General features: G+C 45.7%; 2 protein-coding genes across 6 annotated transcripts in view; one reads left to right on the top strand and one right to left on the bottom strand.

Moving 5' to 3' along the window:
• The window catches only part of LOC118372254 (signal peptide, CUB and EGF-like domain-containing protein 1), a 147211-nt gene extending 135353 nt beyond the window's left edge, over positions 1–11858 (bottom strand). For all 5 annotated transcript variants that reach the window (XM_052492015.1, XM_052492016.1, XM_052492017.1 and 2 more), the window contains exons 1-2: positions 11698–11858; positions 9535–9657 (exon numbers count right to left, since the gene is read on the bottom strand). In XM_052492015.1, coding sequence (XP_052347975.1) covers positions 9535–9657; positions 11698–11785 — 211 coding nt within the window. In that variant the 5' untranslated portion in view covers positions 11786–11858. The remainder of the gene's footprint in view (positions 1–9534; positions 9658–11697) is intronic.
• Positions 11859–12578: 720 nt separating this feature from the next.
• LOC118366257 (sorting and assembly machinery component 50 homolog B) lies at positions 12579–18174 on the top strand. Its single transcript, XM_035748789.2, has 15 exons — positions 12579–12763; positions 13104–13217; positions 13349–13450; positions 13591–13678; positions 13846–13952; positions 14250–14380; positions 15042–15129; positions 15268–15396; positions 15513–15584; positions 15674–15760; positions 15881–15951; positions 16136–16203; positions 16316–16462; positions 16625–16766; positions 17615–18174. Exons 1-15 carry the CDS (start codon positions 12743–12745, stop codon positions 17658–17660), a joined length of 1413 nt encoding a protein of 470 aa, XP_035604682.2. The 5' UTR covers positions 12579–12742; the 3' UTR covers positions 17661–18174.

The raw sequence follows: 18174 nt of genomic DNA, 5'->3' as shown, positions 1-18174 counted from the left end.
TGTTGTGTGTGTGTGCGTGTGTGTGCGTGAGTGAAGCAGGTAGCCAGTGAGGATAGCTTCTGAGCAGTGACGAAGTAGCAGACACTGGGCAGACATTGGCCTAGTAATTGTCTGCCACCTCTCCCACAGTGGCTCCCGCTCGCAATATCTCACTCGCTTTCTATCCCATGAAATCTATCGCTCTCTCTCCCTCCCTCCCTCTTTCTCTGTGTCATTACCTACCTCTCCTTCACCCTCCATCTATTTTCTCTCAGTTGCATCTATGCATCTGTCTTTCCAATTATATGTCCCTCCGTCCCCCCTCCCTCCCTCCCCCTCCCTCCCCTCCTCCCTCCCCTCCTCCCTCCCTCCGTCTGTAAAGCAGGTCAGGTAATTGTTACTGCTGCTGGGAGAACAGACTCATGGCTCAGACTGTATCTGTCTCTATGCACGCGCGCACACACACACACACACACACACACACACACACACACACACACACACACACACACACACACACACACACACACACACACACACACACACACACACACACACACACACCCACGCACACACACACCCACGCACACACACACCCACGCAGGCGCACACGCACACGCACACGCACACACGGCTACACAGCTGAGCTCTAACAAACACACAGCCACTCGAACGCAGCTAGAGGGGCAATGATAATGTGCGTTAGTATCTTTAGCATCACCAGGAAATGGTAGCCTAGATGTTCTACCGAGTAAAGTCAACTGTTTGAATATAGAGGACATGGGAAGAGAAAAGCAAAGGCTGTAGTGCTGAAACTAACTGGAGAGGATGAGTGCCAGGGACAAGACCAATGAAAACCAATCAATTAGTCAGTAAGTGACAAATGCTGAGCAAACATGGACAGCCTTTCACAAGACCCTGACAGCCCCGTGGCAACCAGCCCAGTCGACTCCTCTCTGTGGAACGTTAGATAAATCTACTTCTGGCTGCTACTGATGAGCAGAGAACCACGTGACTGTTGAGTTATAGACCTACTCAGAGAAAAGCCTATTTTAATCCAAGCTGATAGGCAAGAAAGGATAATAGCATTTTTGTTTCACACTGTCACTGAAAGCATAGTTCTTGTTGAGTGCATTAATAAATACAATTCCTGTAGCAAAATAAGAATGATTCTCAGAAACCGGTTTCTCTGAAACCTGTTTTCATTTGTAGCAGTTTCCTTGTATGAAAAAGTCTCCAAAGCAGCAACAACAATAGGGACACATAGGTACTATACCGTTGAAGTAGGAAGTTTACATGCACTTAGGTTGGATTCATTCACATTTATTTTTCAACATCTCCACAAATGTCTTGTTAACAAACTATGGTTTTGGCAAGTCGGTTCAGACATCTACTTTGTGCATGACGCAGATATTTTTTTTAACGATTGTTTACAGACAGATTATTTCACTTATAATTCACTGTATCACAAGTCCAGTGGGTCAGAAGTTTACTTACACTAAGTTGACTGTGCCTTTAAACAGCTTGGCAAATTCCAGAAAATGATGTCATGGCTTTAGAAGCTTCTGATAGGCTAATTGACATAATTTGAGTCAATTGGAGGAGTACCTGTGGATGTATTTCAAGGCCTACCTTCAAACTCAGTGCCTCTTTGCTTGACATCATGATAAAATCAAAAGAAATCAGCCAAGACCTCCACAAGTCTGGTTCATCCTTGGAAGCAATTTCCAAACGCCTGAAGGTACCATGTTCATCTGTACAAACAATAGTACGCAAGTATAACACCATGGGACCATGCAGCCGTCATACCGCTCAGGAAGGGGACGCATTATCCTAGAGATGAACGTACTTTGGTGCGAAAAGTGCAAATCAATCCCAGAACAACAGCAAAGGACCTTGTGAAGATGCTGGAGAAAATAGGTACAAAAGTATCTATATCCACAGTAAACAAGTCCGATATCGACATAACCTGAAAGGCCGCTCAGCAAGGAAGAAGCCACTGCTCAAAATCCGCCATAAAAAGCCAGACTACGGTTTGGAACTACACATGGGGACTAAGATCATACTTTTTGGAGAAATGTCCTCTGGTCTGATGAAACAAAAATATAACTGTTTGGCCATAATGACCATTGTTATGTTTGGAGGAAAAGGCGGGAGGCTTGCAAGCCGAAGAACACCATCCCAACCCGTGAAGCACGGGGTGGCAGCATCATGTTGTGGGGGTGCTTTGCTGCAAGAGGGACTGGTGCACTTCACAAAATAGATGGCATCATGAGGATGGAAAATTATGTGGATATATTGAAGCAACATCTCAAGACATCAGTCAGAAAGCTTAGTCGCAAATGGGTCTTCCAAATGGACAATGACCCCAAGCATACTTCCAAAGTTGTGGCAAAACGGCTTAATGACAACAAAGTCAAGGTATTGGAGTGGGTAACACAAAGTCCTGACCTCAATCCTATAGAACATTTGTGGGCAGAACTGAAAAAGTCTGTGCGAGCAAGGAGGCCGACAAACCTGACTCAGTTACACCAGCTCTGTCAGGAGGAATGGGCCAAAATTCACCCAACTTATTGTGGGAAGTTGAGTTATCAGCTGCTAACTACAGGGTCCCTCACTGATAGTTTTCCATCCTGAGGCATAGTCATTTCCTGGAAGTAGAGAGAGAGAGAGAGAGAGAGAGAGAGAGAAAGACAGAGAGAGAGAGAGAGAGAGAGACAGAGAGACAGAGCAGAGAGAGACAGAGAGACATAGAGAGAGAGACAGAGAGAGAGAGAGAGACAGAGAGAGAGAAAGAGAGACAGAGAGACAGAAAGAGAGAGACAGAGAGACAGAGAGAGAGAAAGAGACAGAGACAAAGACAGAGAGAGAGAAAGAGAGACAGAGAGACAGAAAGAGAGAGACAGAGAGACAGAGAGAGAGACAGAAAGAGAGAGAGAGAGAGAGAGAGAGAGAGAGAAAGAGACAGAGACAGAGACAGAGAGAGAGAGAGAGAGAGAGAGAGAGAGAGAGAGAGAGAGAGAGAGAGAGAGAGAGAGAGAGAGAGAGAGAGAGAGAGAGAGAGAGAGAGAGAGACAGAGAACAGCTCTCTGCTCGTCCTAATGACTCTGTCCTCTGCACCACCGGGGTAATGTAATGTCTACTGATGGGAAACATAGCCGGCCAATTACACAGCCCCTATCTAATCACAGAGGTCAGGGACACTCACATCCACCATCCGTCTTTATTCTGTCACCCATTCACTGGACCTTACGCCTCGGTCCCACCGACAGCGTCATTGCGCAAAATGGTACGCAGCATCATCTGGATCTGTCAAGCTGTCTACGAATACAGTTTGACGCATATGTTGGATAAATCCAACATATGCACCACAGAACGTACTGCAACTGCTTCTGCAATGCAATGCTGCAAGGCAAACGCAGCGTTCCATTGGAAACGTTTGTACTGTCGGTGTGACCAAGGCGTTAATTGTGCCGTATCAATCGTGGCTTCAGTATTGGACACAATGATAGGAGGACAGGACACATTGGATTTCAGATATTGAGGCATAGGCACAACTCATTCGTTTCTCCATCTGTACAACACAAATGTAACACACACACACAATTCAATCAACAACAGGGACACATATATTCCCATCCAAATATGGAATACACCCCTCTTAGAATTTCAGTTAAACAAACATTCATAAGCACAATAAATCTGTACACAAAGACAGACAAAACAGACAGATACAAGACAGACAAGACAGACAGGACAGACAAGACAGACAGACAAAACAAGACAGAAACAAGAGAGACAGACAGACAAGACAGACAGACAAGATAGACATACAGACAAGACAGACAGACAAAACAAGACAGACAGAGACAGACAGACAAGACAGAGACAAGACAGACAGAGACAAACAAGACAGACAGAGACAAACAAGACAGACAGAGACAAACAAGACAGACAGAGACAAGACAGACAGACAGACAGACAGACAGACAGACAGACAGACAGACAGACAGACAGACAGACAGACAGACAGAGACAAGACAGACAATACAGACAGACAAGACAGACAGAGACAGACAGACAAGATAGACAGACAAACAAAACAAGACAGGCCGAGACAGACATACAAGACAGACAGAGACAAGACAGACAAGACAGACAGAGACAAGACAAACAAGACAGATGGGCAGACATGACAGACAGACAAGATAGACAGACCAGACAGACAAGATAGACAGACAGACAAGACAGACAGACCAGACAGACAAGATAGACAGACAGACAAGACAGACAAGAAAAGACAGACAGACAAGAAAAGACAGACAGGCAAGACAGACAGACAGAAAGACAAGACAGACAGACAAGATAGATAGACAGACAAGACAGACAGACACAAGACAGACAGACAGAGACAAGACAGACAAGATAGACAGATAGACAGTCAGACAGACAAGACTAGACAGACAGACAGGCAAGACAGACAGACAGACAGACAGACAGACAGACAGACAGACAGACAGACAGACAGACAGACAGACACAAGACAGACAAGATAGACAAGATAGACAGGCAGACAGACAGACAAGATAGACAGACAGACAGACAGGTGGCAAGATAGACAGACAGACAAGACAGACAATATAGACAGACAGACAAGATAGACAGACAAGATAGACAGACAAGATAGACAGACAAGACTAGACAAGACAGACAGACAGATGGGCCCTCTACTCAGACAGCTGTTTTACAGTAGGAGGAACATATCCCTAAAAAGATTCTCTACCTTTTGTAGTTTCCTTTTGTAGTTTCTCTACGGACAACATTTAATATATTATTCTGGGCAGCTCAATATGTTCTAGGCTAAGGACCATTGTGTTTCGGACTGGAGATTATGCAATGTGTACAGAGCTGCCTGGTACAATATCATCTTTTAGTACAGGCGTTTCTAGCAATTCCAGAACGTCTCTCCAATGTCATAGCTTAAGTCCAATGGCGGAGGATGGCCAATAGAATAGATGACTTCTGGTGCCGACAGATGGCTGCCTCGCTTCGTGTTCCTAGGGAACTATGCAGTATTTTTTTTTTACATGTTATATATTACATTGGTACCCCAGGTAATCTTAGGTTTTATTACATACAGTCGGGAGGAACTATTGGATATAAGAGCAACGTCAACTCACCATCATTACGACCAGGAATAACGGCTTTCCCCAAGCGGATCCTGTGTTTTACCCAACACCCAGGACAATGGATCGGATCCCAGCCGGCGAACCGAAACAACGTCGCCGTAAAATGGGCAGACTAAGCAGTCTTCTGGTCAGGCTCCGGAGATGGGCACATCGCGCACCGCTCCCGAGCATACTACTCGCCAATGTCCAGTCTCTTGACAACAAGGTTGATGAAATCCGAGCAAGGGTAACATTTCAGAGAGAAATCAGAGACTATAACGTTCTTTGCTTCACGGAAACATGGCTCACTCGAGACACTGTATCGGAGTCGGTACAGCCAGCTGGTTTCTTCACGCATCGCGCCGACAGAAACAACCATCTTTCTGGTAAGACGAGGGGCAGGGGGGTATGCCTTATGATTAACAAGACGTGGTGTGATCATAACAACATACAGGAACTCAAGTCCTTCTGTTCACCTGACTGTTCACCTGACAATCAAATGTTGACCGCATTATCTACCAATATAATTCTCTTCGATTATAATCACAGCCGCATATATTCCCCCCCAAGCAGACACATCGATGGCCCTGAACAAACTTTATTTGACTCTATGTAAACTGGAAACCACATATCCTGAGGCTGCATTCATTGTAGCTGGGGATTTTTTAACAAGGCTAATCTGAAAACAAGACTCCCTAAATTCTATCAGCATATTGATTGTGCTACCAGGGCTGGTAAAACCCTAGATCATTGTTATTCTAACTTCAGCGACGCATATAAGGCCCTCCCCCGTAGTCCTTTCGGAAAAACTGACCACGACTCCATTTTGTTGCTTCCAGCCTATAGACAGAAACTAAAATAGGAAGCTTCCGCTCTCAGGTCTGTTCAACGCTGGTCTGACCAATCTGATTCCACGCTTCAAGATTGCTTCGAGCACGTGGATTGGGATATGTTCCGCATTGCGTCAAACAACAACATTGACGAATACGCTGATTCTGTGAGCGAGTTCATTAGCAAGTGCATCGACGATGTCGTACCCACAGCAACTATTAAAACATTCCAAAACCAGAAACTGTGGATTGATGGCAGCATTCGCGCGAAACAGAGAGCGCGAACCACTGCTTTTAACCAGGGCAAGGTGACCGGAAACATGACCGAATACAAACAGTGTAGCTATTCCCTCCACAAGGCAATCAAACAAGCTAAGCGTCAGTATAGAGACAAAGTAGAGTCCCAATTCAATGGCTCAGACACAAGAGGTATGTGGCAGGGTCTACAGTCTATCATGGATTACAAAAAGAAAACCAGCCTTGTCGCGGACCAGGATGTCTTGCTCCCAGACAGACTAACAAACAAACAACTTTTTTGCTCGCTTTGAGGACGATACAGTGCCACTGACACGGCCCGCTACCAAAACCTGCGGACTCTCCTTCACTGCAGCCGATGTGAGTAAAACATTTAAACGTGTTAAACCTCGCAAGGCTGCAGGCCCAGACGGCATCCCCAGCCACATCCTCAGAGCATGCGCAGACCAGCTGGCTGGTGTGTTTACGGACATATTCAATCAACCCTTATCCCAGTCTGCTGTTCCCACATGCTTCAAGAGGGCCACAATTGTTCCTGTTCCCAAGAAAGCTAAGGTAACTGAGCTAAACGACTACCGCCCCATAGCACTGACTAGTCTCTCAGTGCTTTGAGAGACTAGTCAAGGACCATATCACCTCCACCCTACCTGACACCCTAGACCAACTCCAATTTGCTTACCGCCGCAATAGGTCCACAGACGACACAATCACAACCACACTGCACACGGCCCTAACCCATCTGGACAAGAGGAATACCTACAGTGGGGAGAACAAGTATTTGATATACTGCCAATTTTGCAGGTTTTCCTACTTACAAAGCATGTAGAGGTCTGTAATTTTTATCCTAGGTACACTTCAACTGTGAGAGACGGAGAGTGTGTGGACAGGTGTCTTTTATACAGGTAACGAGTTCAAACAGGTACAGGTAATACAGGTAATGAGCGGGGAACAGGAGGGCTTCTTAAAGAAAAACTAACAGGTCTGTGAGAGACGGAATTCTTACTGGTTGGTAGGTGATCAAATACTTATGTCATGCAATACAATGCAAATGAATTACTTAAAAATCATACAATGTGATTTTCTGGATTTTTGATTTTCTGGATTTTTTGGGGGGATTCTGTCTCTCACAGTTGAAGTGTACCTATGATAAAAAAGTACAGACCTCTACATGCTTTGTAAGTAGGAAAACCTGCAAAATCGGCAGTGTATCAAATACTTGTTCTCCCCACTGTATGTGAGAATGCTATTCATCGACGACAGCTCAGCATTTAACACCATAGTACCCTCCAAACTCGTCATCAAGACCCTGGGTCTCGACCCCGCACTGTGCAACTGGGTACTGGTCTTCCTGACGGGCCGCCCCCAGGTGGTGAGGGTAGGTAACAACATCTCCACCCCGCTGATCCTCAACCCCTGGGGCCCCACAAGGGTGCGTTCTGAGCCCTCTCCTGTACTCTCTGTTCACCCACGACTGCGTGGCCATGCACATCTCCAACTCAATCATCAAGTTTGCAGACGACACTACAGTGGTAGGCTTGATTACCAACAACGACGAGATGGCCTACAGGGAGGAGGTGAGTGTCCTCGGAGTGTGGTGTCAGGAAAATAACCTCACACTCAACGTCAACATAACAAAGGAGATGATCATGGACTTCAGGAAACAGCAGAGGGAGCACCCCCCTATCCACATCGACGGGACAGTAGTGGAGAGGGTAGAAAGTTTTAAGTTCCTCGGCGTACACATCACGGACCAACTGAATTGGTCCACCCACACAGACAGAGTGGTGAAGAATGCGCAGCAGGGCCTCTTCAACCTCAGGAGGCTGAAGAAATTCGGCTTGGCACCAAAAGCACTCACAAACTTTTACAGATGCACAATCGAGAGCATCCTGTCGGGTGGTATCGCCGCCTGGTACGGCAACTGCTCCGCCCACAACCGTAAGGCTCTCCAGAGGGTAGTGAGGTCTGCACAACGCATCACCGGGGGCAAACTACCTGCCCTCCAAGACACCTAAACCACCCGATGTCACAGGAAGGCCATAAAGATAATCAAGGACAACAACCACCCGAGCCACTGCCTGTTCACCCTGCTATCATCCAGAAGGCGAGGTCAGTACAGGTGCATCAAAGCAGGGACAGAGAGACTGAAAAACAGCTTCTATCTCAAGGCCATCAGACTGTTAAACAACCACCGCTAACATTGAATGGCTGCTGCCATACATGTAAAAAATGTATCACTAGCCACTTTAAACAATGCCACTTAATATAATGTTTACATACCCTACATTACTAATCTCATAGGTATATAGAAAACAAATGGAGACAGAGCTACAGTATATCAAGTAGACCAGGGCAAAACAAATGGAGACAGAGCTACAGTATATCAAGTAGACCAGGGCAAAACAAATGGAGACAGAGCTACAGTATATCAAGTAGACCGGGGGTGTGTGTGTGTGTGTGTGTGTGTGTGTGTGTGTGTGTGTGTGTGTGTGTGTGTGTGTGTGTGTGTGTGTGTGTGTGTGTGTGTGTGTGTGTGCGTGCGTGCGTGTGCGTGCGTGCGTGTGTTTCAGGCAGGGGAGACTGGTACACAGCTGAGCAAACAGCAGAAAGTGTTGGATATAACTCACTGACATACACACAAATACTTAAACAAACAGGAGACACTTGAAAAAGCCTGAAAATAGAGACAGTGAAAACCCCTATAGAAAAAGGCCCGTCATCACCACAATCAACTCTTGCTCTCCTATCCTGGCTAGCTCTAGGGGCCAATATGACTAATGTATCGTTACCACGTTATTTGCCGTGGTAGCCTATAAGCTGATCTGGCGTTTGCATGTGTGCGTGCGTAGATGCGTTTCGATTGCATTTGTACGGCTAGACAGGCTAGCGTTGGGAGGGAGTGTGTGCTGTGCGCTAAGCTAGCTCTAGCTCCAGCTGTGGTGTGCTTTGAGGCAGAAATGAGTGGAGGTGTGAACACACAGCCAGGTGCCGCCCCCTCTCACCCTCACACCTTCCCTCAGTCCACTTCCTACCAGTTAATTAGGAGAGCTGGCGGGGGGGCTGGAGTCGGGAAGGGGGAGAAGAGGGGAGAGAAACAGGGGGTTCCTGTGAAACAGATGTAAAACCTGCCATTACTGCTGAGCCTGTCAGAGAGCAATAGGGGGCGGGCGGAATGAAGTGCGGAGAGGACAGGGGTGTGGGGTGATTGAGGATGATGATTTGGATCGGAGTGGCCGGAGGGAGGGGGGTGAATTAAGTCATATCACATTGAAGCCATAATAAGACAATGTAGTGAAACTCACCTTCACACTGCTTGCCGTCTCCCTTGTACCCCGGCTTGCAGATGCAGTTGAAGAATTTGGGGGTATTCTGGCAGAGAGCATCAATGTGACAGTCATCCGTGCCTTCAGAGCACTCATCGGCGTCTAGAGAAATGACACAAGGGACAACTGTAAACCACTGGTCTCCAAGGACTCATCAATAGGACTAAGTCTACAAAATAGCGATGGTTTTGGTGAGAGGTGAATGGGTTTTGTACAACCTCAATCGAATGTTTTAATCCCGCTCTCTCAGGGAAAGCTCAGTCCTCTTGGCCAAATGCAGCTCCGTCCAGATATATACAGGCTGGAAATATTTACTTTATGATGGCAAAGGTCCAAAATGTAGAACTCCTCATATAAGACAATAAACTGTCAGGGACTAACATAGTGGATGAAGGGTGAGGTTTCTTAACTCTATAAAAGATACCGGTAACACTAAAGAGGCCAAAACCAATAATAATTTATATGAATCAAATACCAATAGCCGAGAGGTACACTAGTGTATCAGGGCTTAGTGGATGCCTCTGGAATACTGAGTGGCTATAGGGAACCCTATTGATCAAGTCATTGTTAGAGAGTCACATCTGGGGATGAATCCAGGGGGCTTAAGCCAGCTAATTCACACAGACAGACAGCGAAAGAGAGCGAGAGAGAGAGAGAGAGAGAGAGAAAGAGAGAGAAAGAGCGAGAAAGACCAAAAGTGTAAGAGAGAAAGTTGAACCTCTCCAAACTTTTGTTCTCTTCCTCTCTCTGGCGATGTATCTATCTTGAGCTGAGAAGCAGCTACCCTGTCTCCTGTCTTGCCCCTCATGAATAGCCCATATTGGGAGCCGTAAATCCAGCGTTTATTTCTCTGCGGGGTTAAGCCCTGCTGCCTGACCCCCGCCCAGCTCAACAAAATGCAATAAATAAACAATAAATGTCATCACAATAAATATATTTTATCAAGCGGATGACTGATTTATTTTCTCGCATGTGAGCGCCAGTAGACATGAAAAATAAAGTGATAGGAGTAGGCAGCGGAATATAGCCTGTAAAACCTGGACTAGATAGTTCAACTGCCGGTTCTCACTGAGTTGTTGACAGTGAATAGATAGATGTAAGGCAGGAAACTGTTATTGCAGGTTCACCATGGGACTATTATTATGAAATACCGACTAATGTAAAATAAAGCCCTCTCCCCTCTCCCGTGCTTCAGTGGCCGTCCCAATATTGACTTATCGCCAATCCATAGTTGGAGGGAGACAAGGCGCGCCGCTTTCCGCTGAAAGGTCGTTGATAAGCAGGTTGGGACAGACTCCTCCAGGGACCGTGAAGGCCACCTTCCCAACCCATGTCCACCTCTGGGCAGGCAACTGATCCGTAAAAGATGCTATGTATCAGCTCATAGAAGGGAATCGTTCAAGCAGATGGGTGAAAAGATGCTTAGTCATACATATTTGTATTCACGCATTAACCAGTCCTGGACCTACCTCGCAGATTGATCTACGACTGGTAAAACATGCAGGTAGATCTCAGTCGATGGACCTAATTTCTTGTATACTTTTGTTTTTACATTCAGAAAGGGAAATTGAATATGGCGAAACAAATACTCAACTTCAAATAGTGTTTAGAGTAATATTGTCAATGCAAACTGGACTACCACGCACTATTTTTAATTGTCAGTCCAAAATGAGTAGATATGGTTCAGCTCTGCAAGGCCAAATGTAAACGTGTTTGCAGTTATTTCGCGCGCATATCACATCACCCATTCAAAGCCTTTTATAATTGCTAGATTTGGCATCAAATTGATATATTTCGTTCAATGTTTTTCAATATCGGTGTTTAGCTATTTCTCCTTTCCATACTGTTCAAATGTTGCTAGCCCAAATGATTAATCTTCAACCAAGTGTTTCTCAAAGGAACATGTTCTCCCAACTGTCTCAACTGTTATTTCAGTCCACAAATACTCTCCAATTAAAATGAATATAATCTACGTCAGCCTAGGCATTAAAGAAATCCACTATGCTTCACCTATTCTACGCTGTCATGCGCTGGTTTGAACTTTTCAATAAAACATGAACAGGGAAAATAGACAGCACTATCATAAAAAAATATGTGTCCAAATGATATAAGACAGAAAGGGATAGAATGAGAGCTCCTTACCTGCGAGTCCAACATCCCCCATCACCTCACAGGTATTAATGAGGACGAAAAACAAACATACTTCCCATGAAAAACAAGCACTTCCCATGGTAAAAGGCGGTGATTGAATGCAGTTTTTTGGTTGTGTGTTTCTTTGATAAGAGAACCGTTTTGGTACTGGCAGAGGCAGTAGAAGAGGACAGCGAGACCAGCGGAGCCGCTCTCTGATTGGCTTGCACGCATTTGAAGAGCGGATTGGAGGTGTAGAGGGAGAGAGAGAGAGAGAGAGGAAAATTGGTTGCTGTGGTTCAATTGATTACTCACTGCCTGAGACCGTGACCAACACAGAAAATCATCAAACTTGATCAATAAATGTTTTCAGATATTTCTCACCAGCGCGGGGCCAAATTGTCACCAGAGGTCTCAATTGCCTATAATGGAACTCATGAATCATGATCATGTAGGCCTATAAACTAAGGTTATACATGTTCAAGTTACAATCGTGGTGATTAATATCGAGAAAAAAGAGCTTAAGTATACCTATGTTTTTATGTTTTTCAGATGAATTGTCCCGCATGCGCTTATTTCAATAGGCTACATTCGTAGCCAAATGGGCAGTTCTGGGCACTTCTTAGTTGGTTGTGGTCTATTCTTGTCATTCTTTACAATGCAATGGAAATACTTTGAAATAAACGAAGTCATAAGAAGCATACATCTGACGGGACCAACATTATTATCTCTAAATATAATGCAGACTTGCCACAGTCAAAGCAGGAACTTCACACAAGGCTGAAGTTTGAGTGTAGAGATACTGCCCTCTACTGGTCTTAGCACACACTACACAGTGCGCTGGTTTTGTCCCTCCCACCTGTCAGTGACAAAGGCACATGTTTGACCAATCACTGTGCGCAGAGCAGGCTTCGCAAAGTGTCATGGCGTCTCCCTTGAAGGGAGTTAGGACCTGGAAAATCTAGCCATTGGTAGTAGTGACTTTCTTCTCTAAATCGACCTGTTAAAAAACATTTACTTATCAAAAAGGGATATTTTTCAAGAGAAAGACGTCACCATGGGGACTGTCCACGCCAGGGTAAATCTTAATTTCTTACAACCACGAGAAGTGAGGATGAAATTCTGCATGACCTCCCCGTTATGTGTATTGTATGGCGGTGTAACGTTAGTTACTATGGACGAACTCATAGGCCGTGGACAAGATACAGAAATGACATTAATGGCAAAGAGTTGTATGACATGAGGCAGATGGTTATTTTACTATATTGTATGTAATGTAATGTTATGCAATATGGATTGTGTCTGGTCTGTCAGCGTGTTAGAAAATGTACCACCTTGACAGAACGAAGCTAGTTAGATAGCTATCTACGCATGGTCATATCTTCAGATCATTTTTCTACTTTCTCGACACTTTTCAGAGTATGGACCCTCTCCCGATGCACGGGCGTGACATGGGCGTTCATCCCGACGACATGATTGAGGTGCAGGAGGCAGAACAAGAGACTAAACAGGAGGTCCTGGAAAACAAAGACGTAAGCATCTCTTATCCAAGTTACCGTTACTCCAATTACAAGTTGTTCACCATCTTCTTAGCAAAGGGAGCTGAGTAAATAATTGACCACCTAGTTGGAATGGATGCTGAGAATCTGTCCATTCATTGCAGGTTGTTGTCCAACATGTCAACATTGAGGGCTTGGGCAGAACCAAAGAGGATCTGCTGGGCTATGAAATCTCTGAGGTCTTCCATGCTAAAAACCTTATTGATGTAAGTGTGAGCACTCTGGACTCCACATACTCAAACATGCACACATTACCTACACACACAACCTACACACACATTCTGAAATGTTCCCTAGTTTAAGGGGAAACATCTGTGCTAAAAGCTGCAGGTTGTCTCTTTGACAGGTCATGAAGAAGTCTCATATTGCCAGACAGAAACTGCTGCGTCTGGGCATCTTCAAAGAGGTGGAGGTTGTCATAGATACATCAGATGGTACAGTGTGCACCCTTAAGCAGCTGTGTATGTGTGTGCGTGTGTCTGAAACAATATCACAACCCATCTCAATCATGAGACGTTGCCAATATGGAAGGATAACCAGTAAAAAGATATTTGCGTCACTGGAGAGGAGCCCTCTGTCTGTTTTGGTCTACCCCTCCTAGGTGCGGATGCGTTGCCCAATGGTCTGGACGTGACGTTCGAGGTGACAGAGATGAAGAGGCTGACGGGCAGCTACAACACCATGGTCGGCAACAACGAGGGCAGCATGGTCAGAGAATACAAACACCACTATCTCTCACACACATACTTACAGGAGCGCTATAACAAAGCATCACACAGTTGTTGTTCATTGAAACCCCTGTCACAATGACCCAAGGCTGACATTCCTAAATACAATCATGTGATTACAGAGGTGATTTCCAGACAGACCGGTTAAGCAGCTTCCCTGCCTCCTTTTCACTGCAAACACTTCCAAATGGGTGCATAGTGTGTTCATGTACGTTCACAGACAGGTCGAACAGGTGAGTGACCCTGACCTGGGAGTAACGTTGTCTCTGTCTTCCAGGTGTTGGGTGTGAAGCTTCCTAACGTGTTTGGCCGTGCGGAGAAGTTAACCTTCCAGTTTTCCTACGGGACCAAGGAGACTTCCTACGGCCTGTCCTTCTTCAAGCCCCAGCCAGGCAACTTCGAACGCAAGTACGAACAGGGAACACCTCTGTCCTTGCTCTCTGTGTCAATAGGACATTGAAATAGCACTTGCAGGCCTCCCGGGTGGCGCAGCAGTCTAAGGCACTACATTGCAGTGTTGCGGCGTCACTACAGCCTGGTGTTTGATCCCAGGCTGTGTCATAACCGGCCGTAACTGAGAGTCCCATAGGGCGGGGCACAATTGGCCCAGCGTCATCTGGGTTAGGGGAGGGCTTTACTTGCCTCAGCCCGCTCTAGTGACTCCTTGTGGCTTGCCGGGGGCCTGCAGGCTGACCGGTTGTCAGTTGAACAGTGTTTCCTCCAACACATTGCTGCAGCTGGCTACCGGGTTAAGCGAGCGGGTGTTGGCGGGTCATGTTTCGGAAGACACGAAAGTCGACCGTCGTCTCTCCCGAGCCCATTGGGGAGTTGCAGCGATGAGGCAAGGTCGTAATCACGAAATTGGGGAGAAAAAAAGCAGTAGAAATTACAACATAAAAAAAACATGGCAGCCATTACACCGCAAGTGCTATTTTGTTTCAAGTTGTGATTGTTTCCATCAGTGGTCATATTGACAGTATGTTATGTTGCCGTGGTAATGTATTTCTAACCTTTATGTAGAACATAGTTCAGTAATGAGACGAGCACTGTATGTGTTGTCTTGTTGCAGTCTCGCTCTCAACCTGTACAAAGTCACAGGCCAGTTTCCATGGAGCTCCCTCAAAGAGACAGACAGAGGAGTCTCCACTGAGCTCAATGTAAGAGGACTCCTACTGTATGTGTTTGTGGGTCTGTGTGTGTGTGTCACATTTGTTGTTTTTTTCCTCCATTTTATCTGCCTTTGAATTTCCACAGGGATAACTTTCTCCCTCTCTCTCTCTCTCTCTCTCCTATAGTTTCCTCTGTGGAGGACCAACCACACTCTGAAGTGGGAGGGTGTGTGGAGGGAGCTGGGCTGTCTGGCACGCAGTGCCTCCTTCGCCGTGCGAGAAGAGAGCGGACACACCCTCAAGTCTGCCCTCTCGGTACAAAGCCCTTTGTCTCTCAGTTCCCTTTTATCTAATAATCTAAACCCTTAATGATCTTAACTCTCAAAATAGTAAGAATTTGAGTCAATCTACTGACGGTTGTTGTCTTGCAGCACACCATGTCCATTGACACCAGGAACTCTGCCATCTTCCCCAAGAAAGGTGCCTTACTGAGGATCAACCAGGTATGTTTGTGTATGTGACTTCCTCTGCATAATACACCACTGTAGATCTATATGAAGTGGCCATGCTGATGTTGTCTTGCCCTCTGTAGGAGCTGGCTGGCTATACAGGTGGAGACGCAAGCTTCCTGAAGGAGGACTTTGAGCTGCAGGTCAACAGACGGCTGGTCTGGGACTCGGTAAGGGGACACTACTCAGTCCCTAACCTGGGGGGAAATACCCAGGACAAATAGGAAGTGAATTATGGGTACCTGAGTGTTCAACATGTCATATAACATGGCCCTGGTGGTCTCTTTCAGGTCCTCTCCGCCTCCCTCTGGGGTGGGTGTCTCCTCCCCATCGGAGGCAGACCGTCCTCCATCGCTGACAGGTAGGACCACTCCCATCAGATTCATGTCACATGGATTTGATAGAAATCGCTAGGTGGCGCCATTGAGAACTCATTCTGTGAAGTATTTATCCTCTAGTGTTTAGGGGATATTGTGAGCACCTGTGGTCTGTGAGTGACATTTGGCCGTTATTATATGTCATTGACATATTTCTGTATTGTCCAGGTTCTATCTGGGCGGTCCCACCAGTGTGCGAGGATTTGGAATGTACAGCATCGGCCCACAGAGCGAGGGTGAGGTCATGCGCTCTCTGTTTATTTGAACGGGCATGTGTGGTGCACAGGGTTGGGTCAGTTGCCCAGAGTCCTGATGATGAAACGTAAGGTTTTACCTGTGTTGCCGCAGGTGACTACCTGGGAGGAGAGGCGTACTGGGCAGGCGGGCTCCACCTGTACACTCCTCTACCCTTCCGTACGGGCCGGGCCGGCTTCGGGGACCTCTTCAGGACACACTTCTTCCTCAACGCTGGGAACCTGTGCAACCTCAACTACGGTGGGAACCTTGAACCTCATATTAGTCCATGTTCTGTTTTTCATTGCCCCTATTAACTAATGAGTTACATATGGTACATACTGCAAATAAATATTCAATTGTCTGTTTGTGCATCTATGTGCATTCTGCCTCTTCTTACATGTAAGTGTTTCCTGTCCCCAGGAGAGGGTCCAAGAGCACACCTACAGAGGCTGGCGGAGTGTATCCGCTGGTCGTATGGAGCAGGCATCGTGTTGCGTCTCGCGAACATCGCCAGGCTGGAGCTCAACTACTGCATTCCCATGGGGGTTCAGAGTGGAGACAGGTACAACACACAGACATTTGGAGGAGCAGGTCAGACTTCAGTAGGCCGGGGCTTTTATATAGCGCTCTAGAAAGAAAGAAAAGCGTAAGAGCAGACTGCATATACACTCCCAGAGATGCAGTGGTGTAAAGTACTTACATCAAAATACTTAAGTACTACTTAAGTAGTTTTTTGGGGTATCTGTACTTTACTTTACTATTTATATTTTTGACAACTTTTACTTCACTACATTCCTGAAGAAAATTATATACTTTCTTCTCCATAGATTTTCCCTGACACCCAAAAGTACTTGTTACATTTTGAATGCTTAGCAGGACAGGAAAATGATCCAATTCACACACTCGAGAACATCGCTGATTGTCCCTAATGCCTCTTATCTGGCAGACTCACGAAACACAAATGCTTCATTTGTAAATGATGTTGGAGTGTGCCACTGGCTATCCCTAAATAAAAAAACATGAAAATTGTACTATCTGGTTTGCTTAATATAAGGAATTTTAAATGATTTATACTTGTACATTTACTTTAATACTTAAGTATATTTAAAACCAAATACTTATTTTACTCAAGTAGTATTTTATTGGGTGACTCACTTTTACTTAAGTAATTTTCTATTAAGGTATCTTTACTTTTACTCAAGTATGACAGACAATTGCGTACTTTTTCCACCACTGCAGAGATGATAGAACGAGAGATGTTATTGCTGCAATGCCATACAGCTCATATGTGCTGTAAATAAACAGACACACAAGCCATAACACCTAGGTATAAACAGACACAAGGTGCGGAACATATAGGTCTCAACTTTTCTGTGGCTCATCTTCCCTCTTTTTCCTTCCCTGCCTCAGGATATGCGACGGCGTCCAGTTTGGAGCAGGAATCCGCTTCCTGTGATGTCATCACCCTGCCGCCCGGGTCCAGCAGCAGAGAGCACGATGGGAAAGGGAGAAGAGCATTGTCACTTGTTATCCGTTGAGTGTAACACTAGCTGTGGGAGCCTACCAGAATGCACGGTTCTGGAGGAGTGCCCCGCCGCCCTTTTTGATATTAACCAATAATATCACCCACTGTTTGCTGTGTTAATTTTCCACCAACCAATTACGTTTCTGGCCAGACAAAGAGATTTGGGTTTATCTCCCCTGCCTTCCAAGACTGCTGCCTGCCCTATCCATAGGGAAGTGACTATTGGTTTTGGTTCTAGATTAATTTGACCCTATTAGAACTCTTTCCAACTGATTTGTCGGTTCTGCTGTTTGCCGTGGAGAATTGAGATTTGACTCCCCCTCTCCACAACAGCCCCTGTGAATCTGAGGTGGAAACCCCAAGTGTGACCCTCCACCGCTGCTCTTATTGTTAGTCCTCTTTTTAATGTTGTCTAAGTTACACAATAAATCCAAAAATAAATCCC

Source organism: Oncorhynchus keta, chromosome 33 (assembly GCF_023373465.1).
Source record: "Oncorhynchus keta strain PuntledgeMale-10-30-2019 chromosome 33, Oket_V2, whole genome shotgun sequence".
Taxonomy (NCBI): Eukaryota; Metazoa; Chordata; class Actinopteri; order Salmoniformes; family Salmonidae; genus Oncorhynchus; species Oncorhynchus keta.
Note: the sequence above shows the minus strand (reverse complement) of the source record. Positions and strands in the feature narration are given on the sequence as shown.

Coding starts and splice junctions, on each gene's coding strand:
- LOC118366257 (XM_035748789.2), top strand. CDS start 12,743: ATGGGGACTGTCCACGCCAGG. Junction 13,451..13,590: donor ATGCTAAAAACCTTATTGAT/GTAAGTGTGAGC, acceptor TCTCTTTGACAG/GTCATGAAGAAGTCTCATAT. Junction 15,585..15,673: donor CCTTACTGAGGATCAACCAG/GTATGTTTGTGT, acceptor TGCCCTCTGTAG/GAGCTGGCTGGCTATACAGG.